Source organism: Anoplophora glabripennis, unplaced genomic scaffold (genome assembly GCF_000390285.2).
Source record: "Anoplophora glabripennis isolate ALB-LARVAE unplaced genomic scaffold, Agla_2.0 scaffold111, whole genome shotgun sequence".
NCBI classification, from domain to species: domain Eukaryota; kingdom Metazoa; phylum Arthropoda; class Insecta; order Coleoptera; family Cerambycidae; genus Anoplophora; species Anoplophora glabripennis.
In genome coordinates, this window is record NW_019416273.1 from 94,569 (window position 1) to 112,684 (window position 18,116).

At 33.0% G+C, this 18,116-nt stretch overlaps 1 protein-coding gene across 1 annotated transcript; it reads left to right on the forward strand.

Moving 5' to 3' along the window:
• The first annotated feature begins 1,136 nt into the window (after window positions 1-1,136).
• LOC108903949 (zinc finger protein 90-like) lies at window positions 1,137-17,894 on the forward strand. Its single transcript, XM_018706302.1, has 4 exons — window positions 1,137-1,203; window positions 1,325-1,624; window positions 1,699-2,000; window positions 15,968-17,894. The coding sequence occupies exons 2-4, from the start codon at window positions 1,352-1,354 to the stop codon at window positions 17,358-17,360; spliced, it is 1,968 nt and encodes a 655-aa protein (XP_018561818.1). The 5' UTR covers window positions 1,137-1,203; window positions 1,325-1,351; the 3' UTR covers window positions 17,361-17,894.
• Window positions 17,895-18,116: the final 222 nt, after the last annotated feature.

Sequence of the window (18,116 nt, forward strand, 5' to 3'; positions counted from 1 at the left end):
TAATATAATATCCGTAGACGCCCAAACGAAAATATTCACACGTGTCCGCCAAATACCACGAACGAAATATTACTGCATTTCTGCAGCTGTGGCCATACGAGCAGTGCTGCCAACAAGATTTTCAGAAGTCCCCGGGGCAAATTTAAAAAATACCCGGTTTTACCCGATACATTACTTTAAAATCCCCGAATATTTACCCTAGGATTAAAATTAATAGGCAATGAAATTAAAGTAAAAAATCGAAGTGTTTTATTTTTATTTATTTTGCCATACATTTACCCGAATCAGTTCCCTCTCTAGACATCGAATGCGTCAGTAAAACAGATACCAGTGAAGTTCACTGAGTGAACTCAAATATAAATACTACAAGAAACAAATTATTTGGAGAAAGAAACAGTTTTTTTTTCCACTGCTAGATGTCACTACTTACAAGATGCATATGACAGCATACTTCGTATCATATTTTCAATGTTTTCTACTTTTTTCTTAAAATAAAAATACCCGGTAATACCCGCTTTTATTTTTTACCCAATGACTATGTTGAAATACCCGGTTTTTGGGTTTTTACCCGCAAATCGGCAACCCTGTATACTATATACTACTGGAGGTAGTATGCCATTGAAAATAGTGTGGCTGCGTGTGCGAGAGAGACAAAAAGTACCTCAGTACAGCGGTCTCACTCTAGCACGCCGCGATTGGTTGGAAATGAATGCTCCAACCAATCGCGGCATGCTAGAGTGAGAGCATTAACTGAGATACACTCTATCTCTCTCGCACACTCAGCCACATTTTTCGCAATGGCATGCTACCTCCAGTAGTATATGCTCGAAGGGAGTATGTATTTAGAGAGGAGTAGAAGAACACTTCAGGATCTATTACAATTGGAAAGCACTTATTATGAGATAAAATTGAAGCGAATGAATACAGCTTGATGATTGGTTGAATTAAATGGAGCGCTAGGGGATTATCTATTTTATTCTGTGGTAGCACGCCACAGTCAAGGTTCTGTAATTTGTGAACGCGACATTTGACATATATATTAGGTTATGTTATGTTTAGGATAATCAAAAAGGAAAAAATATATAAATGGAAGATTCTAAAGGAATATTTTGCAGCTTTTGCAGAAATAATGTAAACATTGGAAATTTTACAATAATTGATGATTCTACAAGAGAAATTTTAAAGACAGTTTCACTGAATCTGGTAAGGTGTTTATTTAAAACTATATTATTAATTTTTAACATATTTAAAATAATTCAGCTTACCTTTATGTAAACGCATATGTTAATAAAAATAAATTGTTTTATAATGAAAAAATTTTCAGAACTTTGATGACAACTATAAACATGTCATGTGTTCCTCATGTTCTCTTAAAGTGTACTCTGCATTTGACTTTAAATCCACTTGTCTCTATGTCGAGGACAAGATTGTTTCTTATGTTAATCCCGAAGTGTTATACGTTGATTTAAGAGATGTTTATTCAATGGAACACGAGAGCAAACCGTCAGTTAAAATGGAAGATGATCAGAAAATATGTCGATTATGTTTGCAGTTAGTTAGCGAAGGATTTGTAACATTTTATGAAGTAAAGTTAGAGATAATGCAAAGATACATCCCAGAAGTGGTAAATATCCATTTCACACACATTTTAAAGCTAAAAAACGTAAATCAATATTTTTACAAACTCTTGTGTTGTAGAATTTTGGCATCACCGAAGATCCCGTCATTTGTAGACAATGTTTTGATTCACTCAGCCTTCATGATGCTTTTATAAAGGCCTGTTTGGACGTTGAAACGAAAATTCCCAACGTACATGATAACAAAATCACAGATTCCGAGCCCTGCGATATGTTCTTTAAAAGTGAAACAGAGGAATCACTGCTGAGAGATGAACAGCGAATGGAAGGCTCAATTAAAACCGAAAAAGAGGTAGAGACAGAAGAATCGCTGATCAAAACTGAAGAAGTTGACATAAAAACTGAAGTAAATGATTGGGCAAGGTAAGAAAGTTGAAAAAAAATTAGGTAGTTTATTGCATATACAGGGTGATTTCACTTTAAATACAGAAACTGCAGGGATAGATTAGTTGCCAAAAAATAAGTAGAGTTCTATAAACTTTTTCCTGGGGGACGTGGTATTCGAGATACAGGGTGTTCAAGTTTCCAAAAAAATTTTTATTTTCTGTCATACCTTCATAATGCGCTGAATTGATGATGAAATTTACTACAGCTTATTTACTTAATTAGCACTTTATTGAATGTAATATTAACCTCACGGCAATCATAGCATTAACCAGTGGCGTGCTACTGAAAGTGCCACTCCGTTTTCCCAGAAGACAATACGCCACTGGTGTTTTTTTTTTTAGAAATAATCTTAAATTCAAATACTGTTGCGTTAAATTAATGAAAATTGAAAATTAAGTAATGTGTAGTAAATTTCATTTCCATCCGTTAGCGCATTATTTAGATATGGAAGAATTTTTTTTTTTTTGTAAATTTTTACCCTGAATTTCGAATACCAAGTCTTGCAGGAAAAAGTTTCTAGAGCAAATCCTACTTATTTTGTTGGTAATGAATCTAGTCCTGCAGTTTCTGTATTTAAAGTGAAATCACCCTGTATACTTTAAAGTGGGATAATAATGACGGTTTTTTTAAAGTAAACTACATCATTTATATAAGCGCAAATGCACTTGCATGGATTTAAAATTATTTTAAAACAGAATAGCTAAATATACAGGGTGACATAGAAAAAAGTACATTGCATAGTGTCATACAATAGAGGACACTAAAACAAGAAAAAAGTTCCTATGAACATGGGTCCGCAAGGCCTTCGGTTAAATGATACGGGGTGTTGAATTTTAATTTTTTTTTATTTGCAAAAACAATGATAAATACTTCAACAATTAAATTTTAATGGTATGATGAAAAATATGATTAATTAAAACAAAACATTAAGTTTTTAGAAGATGTTCAAATTGTTGCCCTTGTACTTCAATACATTTTTCCNCCCTGTATACCACATTTTATCCATTTCTTGCGTCTCTGGCTAAAGATATTCAAAAAAAAACCCAAACAAAAATAAAATTCAACACCCCGTATCTTTTAACCGAAGGCCTTGAAGACCCATGTTCATAGGAACTTTTTTTCTTATTTTAGTGTCCTCTATTGTGTGGCACTATGCAATGTACTTTTTTCTATGTCACCCTGTATAAATAAGAAAATATGTATTGAAATTATACAAAATCAGGTCCTGAGCGAATTTGAATTTTTGGCCCTATGTAGATATACGATTCAAAATGTTTATGTTTATAAATTCACATCTTTCAATAATGTCATTTTTGGCTAGAGTCAGTTAAGGACATGAGTGCCCAGGGCAAGATTTGAATTTTGCACCCTGCCAAAACTTATTTTGTACTAAGAGAAATAATACAATAATTTTGAAGTGTAATTTAAATTATACATTATACATTAATTAGGTTATGAAATGTTTTGTCTAGAAGTTTTTTTTTTCAGGACAAATCATCAAAAACTCCAGATTATTTTGCCTTCCTAAATAAATATCCAAATTTCTGTTTTAATTTAAATTAGAAAGATCACGGCACAAAAATCTTTGTTACAGGGGCAATAGGCAACTTGCATGAAAATTTAATTTCTTTTAGATCTGTATAAATTTGTATTCTACAGGGTGTAACTTTGAGTGAGGGTCATATTTATATAGAGACTACCTTTGACCTTTACAAACACGTATCAATAGTTTATTTTTTAAACTCGTGAAAACTTAATTTTTTTTAAACCTTTTTTTAATAACTTTAATACCCTGTCTCTGGACAATCTAGTGTGATCTGAAACAATGGCGCGTGTTATTCGCAGCACATGCACAATTGACAACTTGGCTATGCATTGTTGCCAAATCTCATAATTTAAAGAAATGATTATTAAAAAGCAAATTTCACATCACCCGTGTTTGGTACTGCTCTTTGGAATAATCTATCTGATATCGTCTTCTTACAGTAGAATCGGAAGTAGACTCTAATCATACCAGCTCTTTGTTGATGCTTTTTCATAATATCACTTAAAAACTTGAAAATGGAAAACACAATACACTGTACAATCACTAAACACTGAAATAAATAACTTTATATGGTTGTACACTTACATCACACAAAGGTACTATACGAACAGCTTTCCACAAAATGATATAGTCGAATACTGAATAAGAATGTAGGAGACGATATATTTGGCCAATCACGTTCCGCCAAATTAACGTGGCAGTTTGTTTTTAACTCGTTTACTCCTGATATCAGAACACCTACAACATCGGCATGTAAACAAAACAGCGGAGGCTACCCCCCTTTGTAAGCATATTTCTTACATATGCATCGCCTGCACATATATGTTTGTAAAAAGTTGAAAAAAGTTGAATGTTTTCATATTAATCACATTAGTATTTTCATTTATTTTTTATTGTGAGATTTTTAAAATAACAAAAATAATTATTTATAATAACAAATAATAAATCATGTAAAAATTAAAAAATTTTTAAAAACAATTTTTTTAATGTTTGGCGCTTTGTCCACATTGACTTAAAAAAATATGGTAACTAAAATAACACGCTTTGTCATAGAAAAACAATTTTTTTTTTTACTAAATTATTTTTTAATAGTTTCCCTGTGTAGCAGTTGATTAAAACCAAGGTCATAAAAATGGGGGGAAGATTGTATAATTTTGTATAATTTTTACGTAAATTTACGATTTCGCTTATAACTTTTTCCGTTCATTTCCACGAGAAAACAGTAAAGTACTTTTTTTTCGTCTTCAAAAGACCTACAAAACTAGCCCTTGAGCGTCAAAAAATATTGATTAGATCAAAATTTATAAACAAAATCAATAAGAAATGCCCCAAAAACATCTTTAAGAAAAAGAGCTTCAGAAATTGGAAACGTTAGTAAGTCTCGTTTGCAGATTGTTAAAAAAAATAAAATACATCCTTATAAACCAAAGTTTGTCTATACACTAGAAAAAGGGGATGATTCTAAAAGGATGGAAAATTTTGTTTATGGGTGGGTGAGCACAATCTCGAAAACAGACATTTTTCCCACTATATTATTTTTTCGGATGAGGCAACCTTTTTTCACGAATGGAATAGTTAGCTCTCAAAATTGTAGATACTGGGCTTCGGAAAATCCTAATTTTCAGATTAATTGTAGATGACAGTATTCAAAAAAAGTTAACGTGTGCCGTTTCTTATTTTGGAATAGTTGCACACTATTTTATAAAGGGAAACTTGAACCAGCATTCTTATTTGCTGTTACTAAGTCCGTTTCTCTTAAACTACCTAAACGATATAGTCCAGACGGTATCTGTTTCAAAAAGTCCATATTTGGGTGAATCGTATATCCACTAAGATTTTTGGCTTTTTGGCTTACAAATATCAATAGAAATGAAAATTTTTCTATGTGCACAAAATAAAAGTGAGCTTAACTTTTGACGGCACAATATGTTAAAAAAATTTGAAAAATATCATATTTTTCTTCCTAATTAATTATGTATCTTTACACGATACAAAAATTCGACCAATGTTTAAACAAGCGCCAGAGCTCTCCTAATTGACGGATTCGAATTTTTCAAAAAGCATTTGAAAGCTTGAGAGTCCTTCTACTTACTTGACTTAATAAAAATAAAATTAAAGAAATTGATTATTGCATACATTTTGCAAAAATCAAATAAAGTGGTACATACAATTTAGCTGCCCGCATTGTTAAAAAAAAATTAAAAAAATTTTAATCCCCTGTGGATCCTAAATGACATCCCTGATAATATTTTTCGATATTGTCAAAAATAACGGTACTTTACTCTTGGTGATGATATTTTTCTAAATACTGAACACCCTGTATAAAAAATGACAAATATTTTAATAGTTTTGACCGTTTTGGAACAAGCAGGAGTTTTTACAAAGAGTGACTTTGTCATAAACCCACAAATAAAAAACTTTTCCCGCTTCCAGATATTACAGTGGGACACGCTGTATAAGGTTATAGATTATTTCTAGAATTTCTAGACATATATAAATAAATGGAATATATACAAGATGTTCCATATCCTTACATTCAATTTTTTTTTTATTTAGGTCTAATGGGGTATGAAACATCTTTAGAATAGTTGAGACATAATTTTTATAGCGTGTAGAACTTATTATGAACCGTTCTACCAAAAATTTCAAAATGGTTGCCAGCTTAGTTGACGCAAAGTTGGGCACCAAGAATCTGCACGTGCAAACAAAATTTTCCCCTAGTTATATCAGTGGACTGTTCTTCGCCTGTGTTGTGGTGTTTAAAGAATAAGTTTTTCATCCAGCTCCATAAAAAGACGTCCCAAGAATTAAGACCTGGTGATCTGGCTGGCCATAGCTGGTACCCCATTTTATAATGACCACGTTTTTCTTGATGTTCAGAGCTACAGCTTTCATTTGTTAAACAATCTGGCACGATCGAAAAGACGCATCAAGAGTACTGTTGATAAGCATGGTTAAAATTTTTGCACTTATTTCTGAGTCACCCTCTATATATACCCGCTGTTCCATGTACCATTCCTGTATATCTTTAATATGACAACGATGTATATTTTAATGTGTCAAATTAATGCATCAGTTACGAACTTGCAATACGCATTGAGTAGCAAAGACAGTGTAATTCAATGTTGGACGAGGCATGAAGTTGTTTCATTGGACGTTGTACTGAAGAAGGGAAAAGCTAAAATGACTGGATGGTGTGATGGGATTCTGTTCTAGGGAGCCATCTCTGAAGAGTCTGTCGATAGTCGATAATCATATCTCACTCTCCTAACATTGACATGTTAACATTTGCATCTGCAAATGATATCGTTTTAATTTGTTTGTCCCTCACAACCCGTTATTTACATTTTGTGTTATGTATTTTTTAAGAGTATCAAAGGGTGAATAGTGGATGGATCTTGAAAGACAATCAAGGTCAATAATGTTTGGTAAACTCTTCGGCAAAACTTGAGGAATATCAGCAACAGTAAGCAGTATGCAGTGTCGACATATTTCAAGCAACTGGCAGTTGTTCTTAATAGGAAATTCAACCAGCTGAGTTCTTCAATGAAGAAATTAACTTTAAGAATACTCTCAGTGCGGACAAGAATCTTAATTGTTGATTTCCATTGAAGTTCACGACGAAATATCAGCTTCACATTTACAACTTTAGTTGTAAAGAGTCCCTACCAATTTGTCAAGCATTTTAATTCACCAGAAATCCTTTAAAAAAAGCATTAGAAATAAGTCTGTTGCAAAGAATAAACAACGTACTAAGAAACCTATTAAGACCCATCTTTCCTACCTTGAGCTGTCCATCTGTCAGATATGAGTAATTTTACATTTTATTTTTCTTATTTATAATTACAGAAATTATATTATATTTTTGCTATTGTGTCAATCAATAAATAATTTATTGGCAGTTTTACAAAAGGTGGTCCATCTTTCCTCGATTCCCCTTGTTTATTGGAAAGAAATTTATATATTCCTTATACAATATTTATTTCGTTATGAACAAGTTTAATTTTTTCAGTGACTCCCCTGAGCACAACTTACATAATGAAACAATCGAAAACAAAATGATGGGTACTTGTGGAGATGTAGGAGAAATGGAAGTCGAGTGTATACGTACATGTGAGACAGAAGTTCAAATAAACGAACACAAAGCTCCATCATATAAGATCCAATTTAAAAATGGATTTAACAGTGGTTTAAATAAAGAAGCTGCTCCAGGACTTACAAATTATAAAAAGGGGTTGACGTGCCCCCAGTTAATAAGCAAAGCCCCTTCCAAAGCACGAATTTACAGATGCGGTATGTGTGAGTACAAGACTAATGTTCAAAGTCGCCTAAGTACGCATCGTTTAAAGCACAAGAATATATCAGAAATTCAAATGTACAAATGCGATACTTGTACCTATGAAACTAAGCATAAGAGGTGTCTGAAAACGCATAAATTATTACATAAAAGCCCATTGGAAATCCAAATGTACAAGTGTGATACATGTAGTTTTGAAACTAAATTTAAAAGTAATCTGAAATCGCATCAGTTAAAGCACAAAGATTCTTCAGAAATCCAAATGTACAAGTGCCATATTTGTACTTTTGAGACTAAACGTAAGAGGGGCCTACAGATACATCAGTTACTCCACAAAGACCCTTCCCAAATCAAAATGTACAAATGTGATACGTGTGGTTATGAAAATAAATATAAGGGTCATCTGAAAAGTCATCAGTTAACACACAAAAGTGTTTCTGAAGTTCAAATGTACAAGTGCGATACTTGTACCTATGAAACCAAATATAAGCGTTGTCTAATTGTGCATTGTGAGACTTGTAGTTATGAAACAAAATATAAGAGTCTCGAAAATCATCAAATAACACATGAGAATTCCTCCACGACACGAAAGATCAATACAAGCAACGATAACACTGTAAATGAACACTATCCTGAGAGTGATTTGGTAGCAGATAAACTTTCCTTAGAAATAGAGAAACAGAGTTCAAACATACATGACCAAAATTTCTCGAAAGAACAAATGTACAGTTTGTACAAGTGTGATAAATGTGTTTTCCAGACAGAGCATAAAAGTAGTCTAGTTAGGCATCAGTTAAAACATAGAGATGCTTCAGAAATCCAAATATACAAGTGCGATATTTGTGCTTTTGAAACTAAACGCAAGAGTAACATAAAGATGCATCAGTTATTCCACGAGGACCCTTCCAAAATCGAAATGTACAAATGTGATATGTGCGGTTATAAAAGTAAACATAGAGGTAATCTAAAAAATCATAAGATAGTCCACAAAAGTGTTTCTGAAATTCCAATGTACAAGTGCAACACTTGTGCTTATGAATCTAAATATAAGAATTGTTTAAGTAGGCATGAGTTAAGACACAAAAATCCATCGGAAATCCAGTTGTACAAGTGTGATACTTGTAATTATGAAACTAAATATAAGTGTAGTCTCAAAAGTCATCAACTAACACACGAGAATCCCTCTACGACAGGAAAGAGCAAACGTAATACACGAAACTATAACAAAAACCGAAGGTACAACTTGTACAAGTGTGATAAATGTAGTTTCCAGACAGGGCATAAACGCAATATAGTTAGGCATCAGTTAACGCACACAGATTCCTCAGAAATCCAAATGTATCAGTGCTATACTTGTACTTACAAAACTAAATACAAGAGTTCTCTAATTAGGCATCAGTCAAAACACCAAAACTCGTCGGAAATCCAGTTACACAAGTGTGGTACATGTGGCTATGAAACTAAACACAAGGAGAGTCTTGAAAATCATCAGTTAACACATGAAAATCCTTCCACGACATAAGGGATCAAATGTAATACATGCAACACTGTAGATGAATACTATCCTGCGAGTCATTCGGTAGTAGATAAGCATTTCTCAGAAATAGATAAACAGACTTTAAACATTCATGACCAAGATCTCTGGAAAGAACAAATGTGCAGTGCAAGTGTACAACAAAATATTGTTAGAAATCATGGAAGTGTAGAATACTTACAATTTATAACCAGTTAGATGTAATTAGTTGAACAATAAATTTTGTTAATAGTGTACGAACGTGAAAATTTTCCCTCAAAATCTATATCTTAGTTTAAACGTCAATTATGTAAATCTATGTCTGTCACGTTCTTACGAATATGTTTTTCTTATGAGAAAGATTGAAATGGCAAATATACGTGTTAGGTGGAAAAAAAAAGAAATGGCCCTAGCTTATATCTCTAACCTGATGCTCAATTGTTTTTTTAATTTAAGTAACATACAAGGTGCGTTGCAAACAGGACTTTTTAAAAATAAGAACAACAAAGTTTTTTTGGCAAAACCGATTTATTTTATTCTGACCGTGAACTTTTGTATTTCATATTTTTTTATAACTAAAAACAAAGGTAATTTAGTGAATCACGCTGCATGCAAAGTTTTTATGCAGAATGAAATTTGTAGTATAACATATCTGGAACAGTAAATCATTATTTTTCCAAAAAAATCTTAATTAAATATTTCTTAGTCACGATGCTTGAATATTCCTAACTACCGATTCTCAATAAACGAGAACCAAAATAGCGGTGGCGGTGTAATGCTCTGTCATGTCTTTCCCGGCCTGCAGTTAAGGTACGTAGTGATGTATGATAGTGTTAATAAAAACAGTGTAAATATTATTGTTGCTAATTTAAATTTAGGTTAAGTTAATTCCGGTTTATCTATTCTAATACAAAATTTATTCTAAAATATTTCTGGTGTATTGTGACAGCAACAGTAAGCAGTGTGAAGTGTCAGCAACTGTCATCTTACCTTTTGACTCAAGTTCAATACCTGAAGAGTCATTTGTCGTAATACCCGTTTCAAGGATTCACCCACCTTTCCAATCCGAGGTCCAGCGAGTTGTCTAGGATTGCTCCAAATCATGTCCGTGTCGAAGCCATTGCTCTCTACACCCCAACATATCCAACTAATGATCTTGGACGCCAGGCGAAAGAATTTTCACCTCAGTTTCGAACACCTTGCCATTACGACCGATGTCAATCCAGATCCACACAATCGCGCCTCGAAACCTCCAACCACAAATCTATACCCCGTCGTGAAACTGCCTAAAAGAAATGGAGAAAATCGAACTATACATATTGACGTAGGAGGGTAAAACATAAATTTCCATCTGTTTCCAAACGATCCGTTGCAACAACCGATCCCGATTGTGCCCTCCAACCATGGCTCTATACGCCGCCTGCGAGAGGATGTGGATCGTTCCAGCCATAATGACACAGGACGAAAAACATAAATTTCACCCATATTTCCAATTTTCCAAATTACAACAGTATTTCTATATGTCAATGTCTATCTTATTATATGTATATTGTACGTTAATTCAAAAAGGCAACAATAAACACTAAAATTGTGAAAAGTTAAATTTTTGTTATTTTTGCCTGGAAACTGTGAATAGGAGCACTATAGCTCCTAAAGTTCCTTTAGCTTCAAGTCTGCGTCAGTCCTATATGACCAAGGGACAGATGAAACCCTATGTGAATCCCTACAGGGATCTTACTTGTGTCAATTCCCTCGGAAATTGACAGTCAAATACCTAACTGGTCAGAACCTCCTCAGCCGATATCCAACAAACATTCTACGCCAGGAAAAGCTGCGGTAACACCGAGAACAGTCCTTGATGAAATATCAGCTGCATCTCTCGGAACCTTAGCTGTAAAAAGTCCCTGCCAATTTTTCAAGCGTTTCAACTTAGAATGATATTAAAAAGAATTAGAAGTTAGTTTGTGGCAAAAACTAGATAAATGTACTAAGAAATCTAAATGAAACCCTTCTTCAAACTCAAGAGATAGAATGTTAAATGATTTTTTCACTGGCGATGAATGTATTAGGGAGATAGAAAGGAGTACGTTGGTTGCAAAGAAGATTATTATTTTACCAAAAAACAAATGAGGATACAATCTAGTTTAAAAAATCCTCTCTACTACCTTGAGTGGTCTATTTCTCTTAATTATAAAGGAGGTATAATCTAATTGTACGTTTTATTTTTCATATTTATAGTTATTACAGAAGTATTATTGTTTGTGTTTTCTGTTGCAATCATTGATAACTAGTAGTCAGTAGAGATTTTATTGGCAATTTTTCAAAATGCGCTCTATCTCTCCCTGGTTCATCCTACTTATTGGAACGAAATTTTCATATTTCATTTACAATATTATTCCGATATGAACAATTTTAATTTTTTCAGTGATTCCCCTGCGTACAACTTTAACGGTGGTTTAAAGGAAGAAGCTGCTCAAGGACTTGCAAATTATAAGAAAAGATTCACCTACCCGCAGTTAGTAAGCAAAGACCTTTGTAAAGCACAAATTTACAAATGTAACAGGTGTCCTTACGAGACTAAATTTAAAGGTCGTCTAAATACGCATCGTCTAAAGCACGAGAATGTAACAGAAATCCAAATGTACAAATGCGATACTTGTGCCTATGAAACTAAGCATAAGGGACATCTGAATGCGCATAAATTATTGCATAAAAGCCCATCAGAAGTCCAGACGTACAAGTGCGATACGTGTAGTTTTCAAACTAAATTTAAAAGGAACCTGAAATCGCATCAGCTAACGCACAAAGATTCTTCAGAAATCGAAATGTACAAGTGCCACACTTGTGCTTTTGAGAGTAAACATAAGAGTAACCTGAAGATGCATCAGTTACTCCACAAAGATCCTTCCAAAATCAAAATGTACAGATGTGACACGTGCGGTTATGAGAATAAATATAGAGGACACCTGAAATGTCATCAACTCATACACAAAAGTGTTTCAGAAATTCAAATGTACAAGTGCGATACTTGTACTTATGAAACTAAATATAAGAGTTGTCTAAATAGGCATCTGTCAAAACACCAAAACCCATCGGAAATCCAGTTGTACAAGTGTGATACTTGTAGTTATGAAACTAAATATAAGAATAGTCTCAAAAGTCATCAAGTAACACATCAAAATTCCTCCATGACACGAAAGAGCAAATATAATACTGTAAATAGATGCTATCCTGAGAGTCATTTGGCAGTAGATTCCGTAGAAATAAATAAACAGTTTAACCGTGATCTCTCGAAAGAACAAATGTACAGCTTGTACAAGTGTGATAAATGTGTTTTCCAGACAGAGCATAAACGCAGTCTAGTTAGGCACCAGTTAACGCACAAAGATTCTTCTGAAATCCAAATGTACAAGTGCTATACTTGTGCTTTTGAGACTAAACATAAGAGTAACCTAAACATGCATCAGTTACTCCACAAAGACCCTTCCAAAATTAAAATGTACAAATGTGATACGTGCGGTTATGAAAATAAATATAGAGGACACCTGAAATGTCATCAACTAATACACAAAAGTGTTTCAGAAATTCAAATGTACAAGTGTGATACTTGTACTTATGAAACCAAATACAAAAATTCTCTAAGTAGACATCAGTTAACACACCAAAATCTTTCGGATATCCAGTTGTACAAGTGTGATATTTGAAGTTATGAAACTAAATACAAGAAGAGTATCAAAAATCATCTACTAATACATGAGAATCTCTCCACGACGCGAAAGAGCAAATGTGTGAGTCCTGACAGTCATTTGGCTGTAGATTCCTCAGAAATAGATAAACAGTTTAAGCATTCAGGACCAACATCTTTCGAAGGAACAAATGTACAGCTTGTACAAGTGTGATAAACGTTATCCAGACAAAGCGTAAACGCAGTCTATCTACAGGCATCATTTAATGCACAAAAACTGTTTGTGTTTGTGAGTGTAAGAGTGCGAGCCGTTATAAAGACAATTTATTTTTTTTTATTTTTAACCTATAAGATGAAATGGTAAAATAATTGAAATATCCCCTCGAATCCCCAACTGTGATTGGTGCGAGTGTACAACAAAATTTTGTTGGAAGTCATGGGGAAGTGCAGAAGACTTACAATTCAGATGTAATTAGTCGACCAATAATTTTTGTTAATAGTACACACGAAAATTCACTCAAGTCCATATCTTCGTTAAAAATTTAGGTGAGACGCATTGAGGGCATGGTATTCAGTTGTTTTTGTAATTTAAGTACTTATTAGAAAATTACAAAACTACCCAAGAACTTAAGATGTTATAACGAAGGGTGCCTCACAATAGTAGCCATTATTCTTCATACCTACCTACCATGAAAATAAAATCTATTAAGCACACAAAGCTTTTATACAGAATAAAAGCATTTGTAGTATAACACGAAGAACAACAAATCATTATTTTTCTTAATTAAATCTACTTCGGTCGCTATGCTTGTATAACTAACTTCCGATTCTCGATAAATGAGAACCAAAATGGCGACGGCGACGTAATGCACTGCATCACGTCCTATCCGGCGGCCTATAGTTTCTGTAGGAGACCAACTACCAAAAGATAGCACATTGATGTTAGATAGTGTTTATAAAGACGGTGTAAATATCATTGTTGCTATTTTAAATTTAAGTTATTACAAAAACTGTTTGAATATAAGGGTAGAACTTTGAGTGGGGATCATATCTTTGTTCTTTAGAAACACGCATCGATAGCTTATATTTTCCCTCAATTGTTCTTAACCTCTTTTTAGTGATTATCCCGCCCTGGACAAGCTAGTGCGATGGCGCGCTTTAGTCGCAGCGCTTACACAATTGGCAACTGGGCTGTACATTGTTGCCACATCTCATATTTAAAGAACATGTTATTTTATTATTTTTTAAAAAACAAATTTCTATACCACTTGCCGTGAGGTACTGCTCTTTGGCTCGTTACTTGAATTCCACATAAACGAAAGTATAATTCTTTTAAATATGACAAACTATGAAACAGTAACAAATAACCTATCAAAAAAATCGAGCAGTAATCAATAATGATGTATGAAATACACAAAAATAAATAATCGTTTTGTCTGATTATAACACTTGAAATATTGTAGCTAATTTTCGAGTTCTGGCACCAGGGCCCTTTTGCACGGCACAAAAATTTTTTGGTTCTTAATTTCCCATTCTCTGAATTTGTTCCCGTCCAACATTAGCGTATTGACGTTCAAAGCTCGTAAAATCTCTTAAATGTTGTTTCAACCTGCCGTTTCAACTAGGTTGACCTCAGGTTGCGGTGTATGTTTAAATATCTTTAATATAACTTCTAACAGTCGGCACTGGACATGAAATACACACAAGTTGTCAACACACATTTTTTACGTTGTACACATCTGCAAATATACAAATACATGAATATTACAGGATGGGCGTGCTACAATGTTGAACTAACCTGACAAACATTTCCTTATTCGGTACTTATAAGTCGGCGTAATTTATCTGATATTGTCTTCTTTGCTATTGGTGACTTTAAAATAACACATCGCCTTATTAAACAAAAGTAATGTTTTTACCAATTTTTTGTTGTTACTTCCCACAATGTAGGTTGATTTAAAACAACTGGCAACGTTGACAGTTCGCAAATACGCCCAGTGGCGGCGTACGTAAGAATTAAAGTGCATTTAAAAAAATTAATTATAACTCGGTTATCTATTTGATTAAAAAAACTATTTCAGATTCGTATTCACACGTACTGACCTAAAAAACCTAAAAAACTGACCTCACTTAAAGTTACACCCTGTATAATATGTCAGGTTTAAAGCCGATATTGTCAAGTGTTAAGGGTATGAAAATAATATACTTACAGTAACGATAATAGTTGGTATAGATTTTCATGTATTTTGCCAAGTGACTGAGGCTAGATTAGGTAAAGTCTGGTTAGGTTAGCTTAATTCGTTTAATTTATTTATTCTTATTGAGTATATCTATGCATAAGTGTATAAGCCATTAGTATAATAGGTAAAAAGCAAATTAAACCCAAGTATTTCTTATTAAATAGACTTTGAAAAGATGACTTTGGTATTTTATTTTTTGCAGGTGTAGCCAATATTAAGTGTATCGAATTTAAAAACAATTGCTTAACTGAAAAAAAAATAACGTTGAAGGTTGTATAAGTATTTATACCAATTTTTCGAAAAAGTGTTTTGTAGAGTTGTACCAAATTTTTAGCACTTTTTCAAAATACAATGTAAATAATAATATTTTTAGTGACTGTCATTCAAATGTTAATCAAGATTTAGAATGATTAATTTAGGCCTTCTTGTCAATTGCCATCTGCTAGACTCTAGCAGCTAGAGTAATGATTTATATTATAATCCATGATGGGTGTTATATTAAGATAAAATGGTGTCAATAGATCATTAGCTTACAATTAATCTAATTGACAAAAAACTATCACAATGACAATAATATTGCAAAATCGAGCCTAATTAGGAAAGAAATTTACGTGTTTCGTTTATAACGTTTATTAAATTATGAACAATTTTAATTTTTTCAGAGATTATCAAGAAGTAGAAGGAATGCAGAACGAATATTTGCGTAGATGTGAGACAGAAGAAGTTCTAATGAACAAACATGAGGATCAGTCACAGAATATTGAATATATAAATGATTTTGAACATTCTACGCACCACCGATTAATAATCAAAGATTCTCCCGATGCAGAAATCTGCCAATCCTATGGAGCTAAACATGAAAGCTTCCTAAAAGTGAATCAATTAATGCATAGAAATATCTCAGAAATTCAAATGTACAAGTGTGACGTGTGTGATTATGAGGCTAGATGTAAGAGTCATCTGAAAGAGCACCAGTTAAAACACAAGAATATCTCGGAGGTTCAAATGTACAAGTGTAATGTGTGTGATCACGAAACTAAATACAAGAGATATCTTAAAGTACACCAATTAACACACAAAAACATTACAGAAATCCACATGTACGGGTGTGATGCATGTGACTATAAAACCAAATATAAAGGTGATCTAAATAAGCATCAGTTATTACACAAGGGCCCCGCTAAACCCCAAAAAATCCAAATGTACAAGTGCGATACATGCAGTTTTGAGGCTAAACATAAAAGTGGTTTAAAATGGCACCAGTTATCACACAAGAACTTTTCCGAAATCCAGGCATACAAGTGTGATATATGCAGTTACGAAGCTAAATGTAAGAGTCACTTCAATAGGCATCAGTTATTACACAAGGACCGTTCCGAAATCCATTTTTACAAGTGTGATATGTGTACTTATGAAACTATATATAAAAGTCATCTAAAAGTGCATCAGTTAAGGCACAAAAATATCTCAGAAGTTGAAATGTACATATGTGACACCTGTGATTACAAAACTAAATTTAAAGGCGATCTAAATAAGCATCTATTATTACACGGAGAGCCTTGTAAAATCCAAACGTACAAGTGCGATCTGTGTGATTACGAATCTAAGTATAAGGGACATCTAAAATCACATCAGCTGCTTCACAAAGACTTATCAGAAATTCAGATGTACAAGTGTGACACATGTAGTTATGAAACTAAGTTTAAAAGAAACCTAATATCCCATCAATTGACACACAAAGATGCTTCAGAAATTCAAATGTACAAGTGTGATACTTGTACTTACGAAACCAAACATAAATGTAGTCTGAAAGTGCACCAGTTAACTCACAAAGAGTTTACAGACCAAGTGTACAAGTGTGATAGATGCAGTTATGAAACTAAATACAAGAAGAGTCTCAAACGTCATCAGTTGACACACGAGAATTCTTTCGCAGTTCATAAACCTTCAGAAATCCAAATATTCAAATGTAACGAATGTGTTTATGAGACCACATATAAAAACAGTTTAAGAAATCATGTATTAAAACACCGAGATCTCTCAAGAGTGCAATAATTGTGTTTATCAGACGAAAAATAAATACAGTCTAATTAGGCATCAATTAGTGCACAAAAAGTAGGAGTGAAAATTAGCTCTAATTTTAGCATAGTGTCATACGACTCTAACAAATTAGTGAAAATAACTGTAGGTACCTTAAATTGCAGGTATGGATTTCTGTGTTCATAAAATACAACAAAATGTCTACTAATAATTTTTTCACGTTCAAATTCTAATTCGACTGGAATAATAGTGTAATCAGTGAATTTTTATGTGGAAACGATGTTTAGAAAATAAATGTTTATACATATATCGAATTAGAATCTTTTTCTGTGTAATTTATATTTTATGAAAATAAATTATTATTAGGGTAAGGTTGTACTAATTGTACACTTTTTCAGTTTTTATTTGTTTACTTGGAACCTATATTTTGAATTTTGACTACGAAGTAAAATTTCCTAAGAATAAGCCGATAAGTCCTGTTATCGGAATTGCTGTAACCATTTACCGTAGTAGGGGCGTGCCTTAGAATTTTCGACCAATATCTTTCTACCTCGGGTGTCGAATGCGTTAATTCCAAGAAAGTGTCGCAGGGGTCTTCTTCGAATTCTATCATACTGATATGTTTTATTTAAATCATTTTAAATTTCGTAAAACAATTAAGTTTTAATTTCAAAGCTTAAACTACTTTCGTCACAAAAAAATTAAATATTTCTTTTTAGATGTTACAAGTAGGTACTAATAAAGTTATTGTTATTAGTATTATTATTTATC

Bases quoted from the DNA above. Each gene is read 5' to 3' on its own strand.
- LOC108903949 (XM_018706302.1), top strand. From the start codon at position 1,352: ATGTGTTCCTCATGTTCTCTTAAAGTGTACTCTGCATTTGACTTTAAA. The intron at 1,625-1,698 runs GTAAATATCCAT...CTTGTGTTGTAG, and splicing joins AAAGATACATCCCAGAAGTG to AATTTTGGCATCACCGAAGA. The intron at 2,001-15,967 runs GTAAGAAAGTTG...TAATTTTTTCAG, and splicing joins GAAGTAAATGATTGGGCAAG to AGATTATCAAGAAGTAGAAG.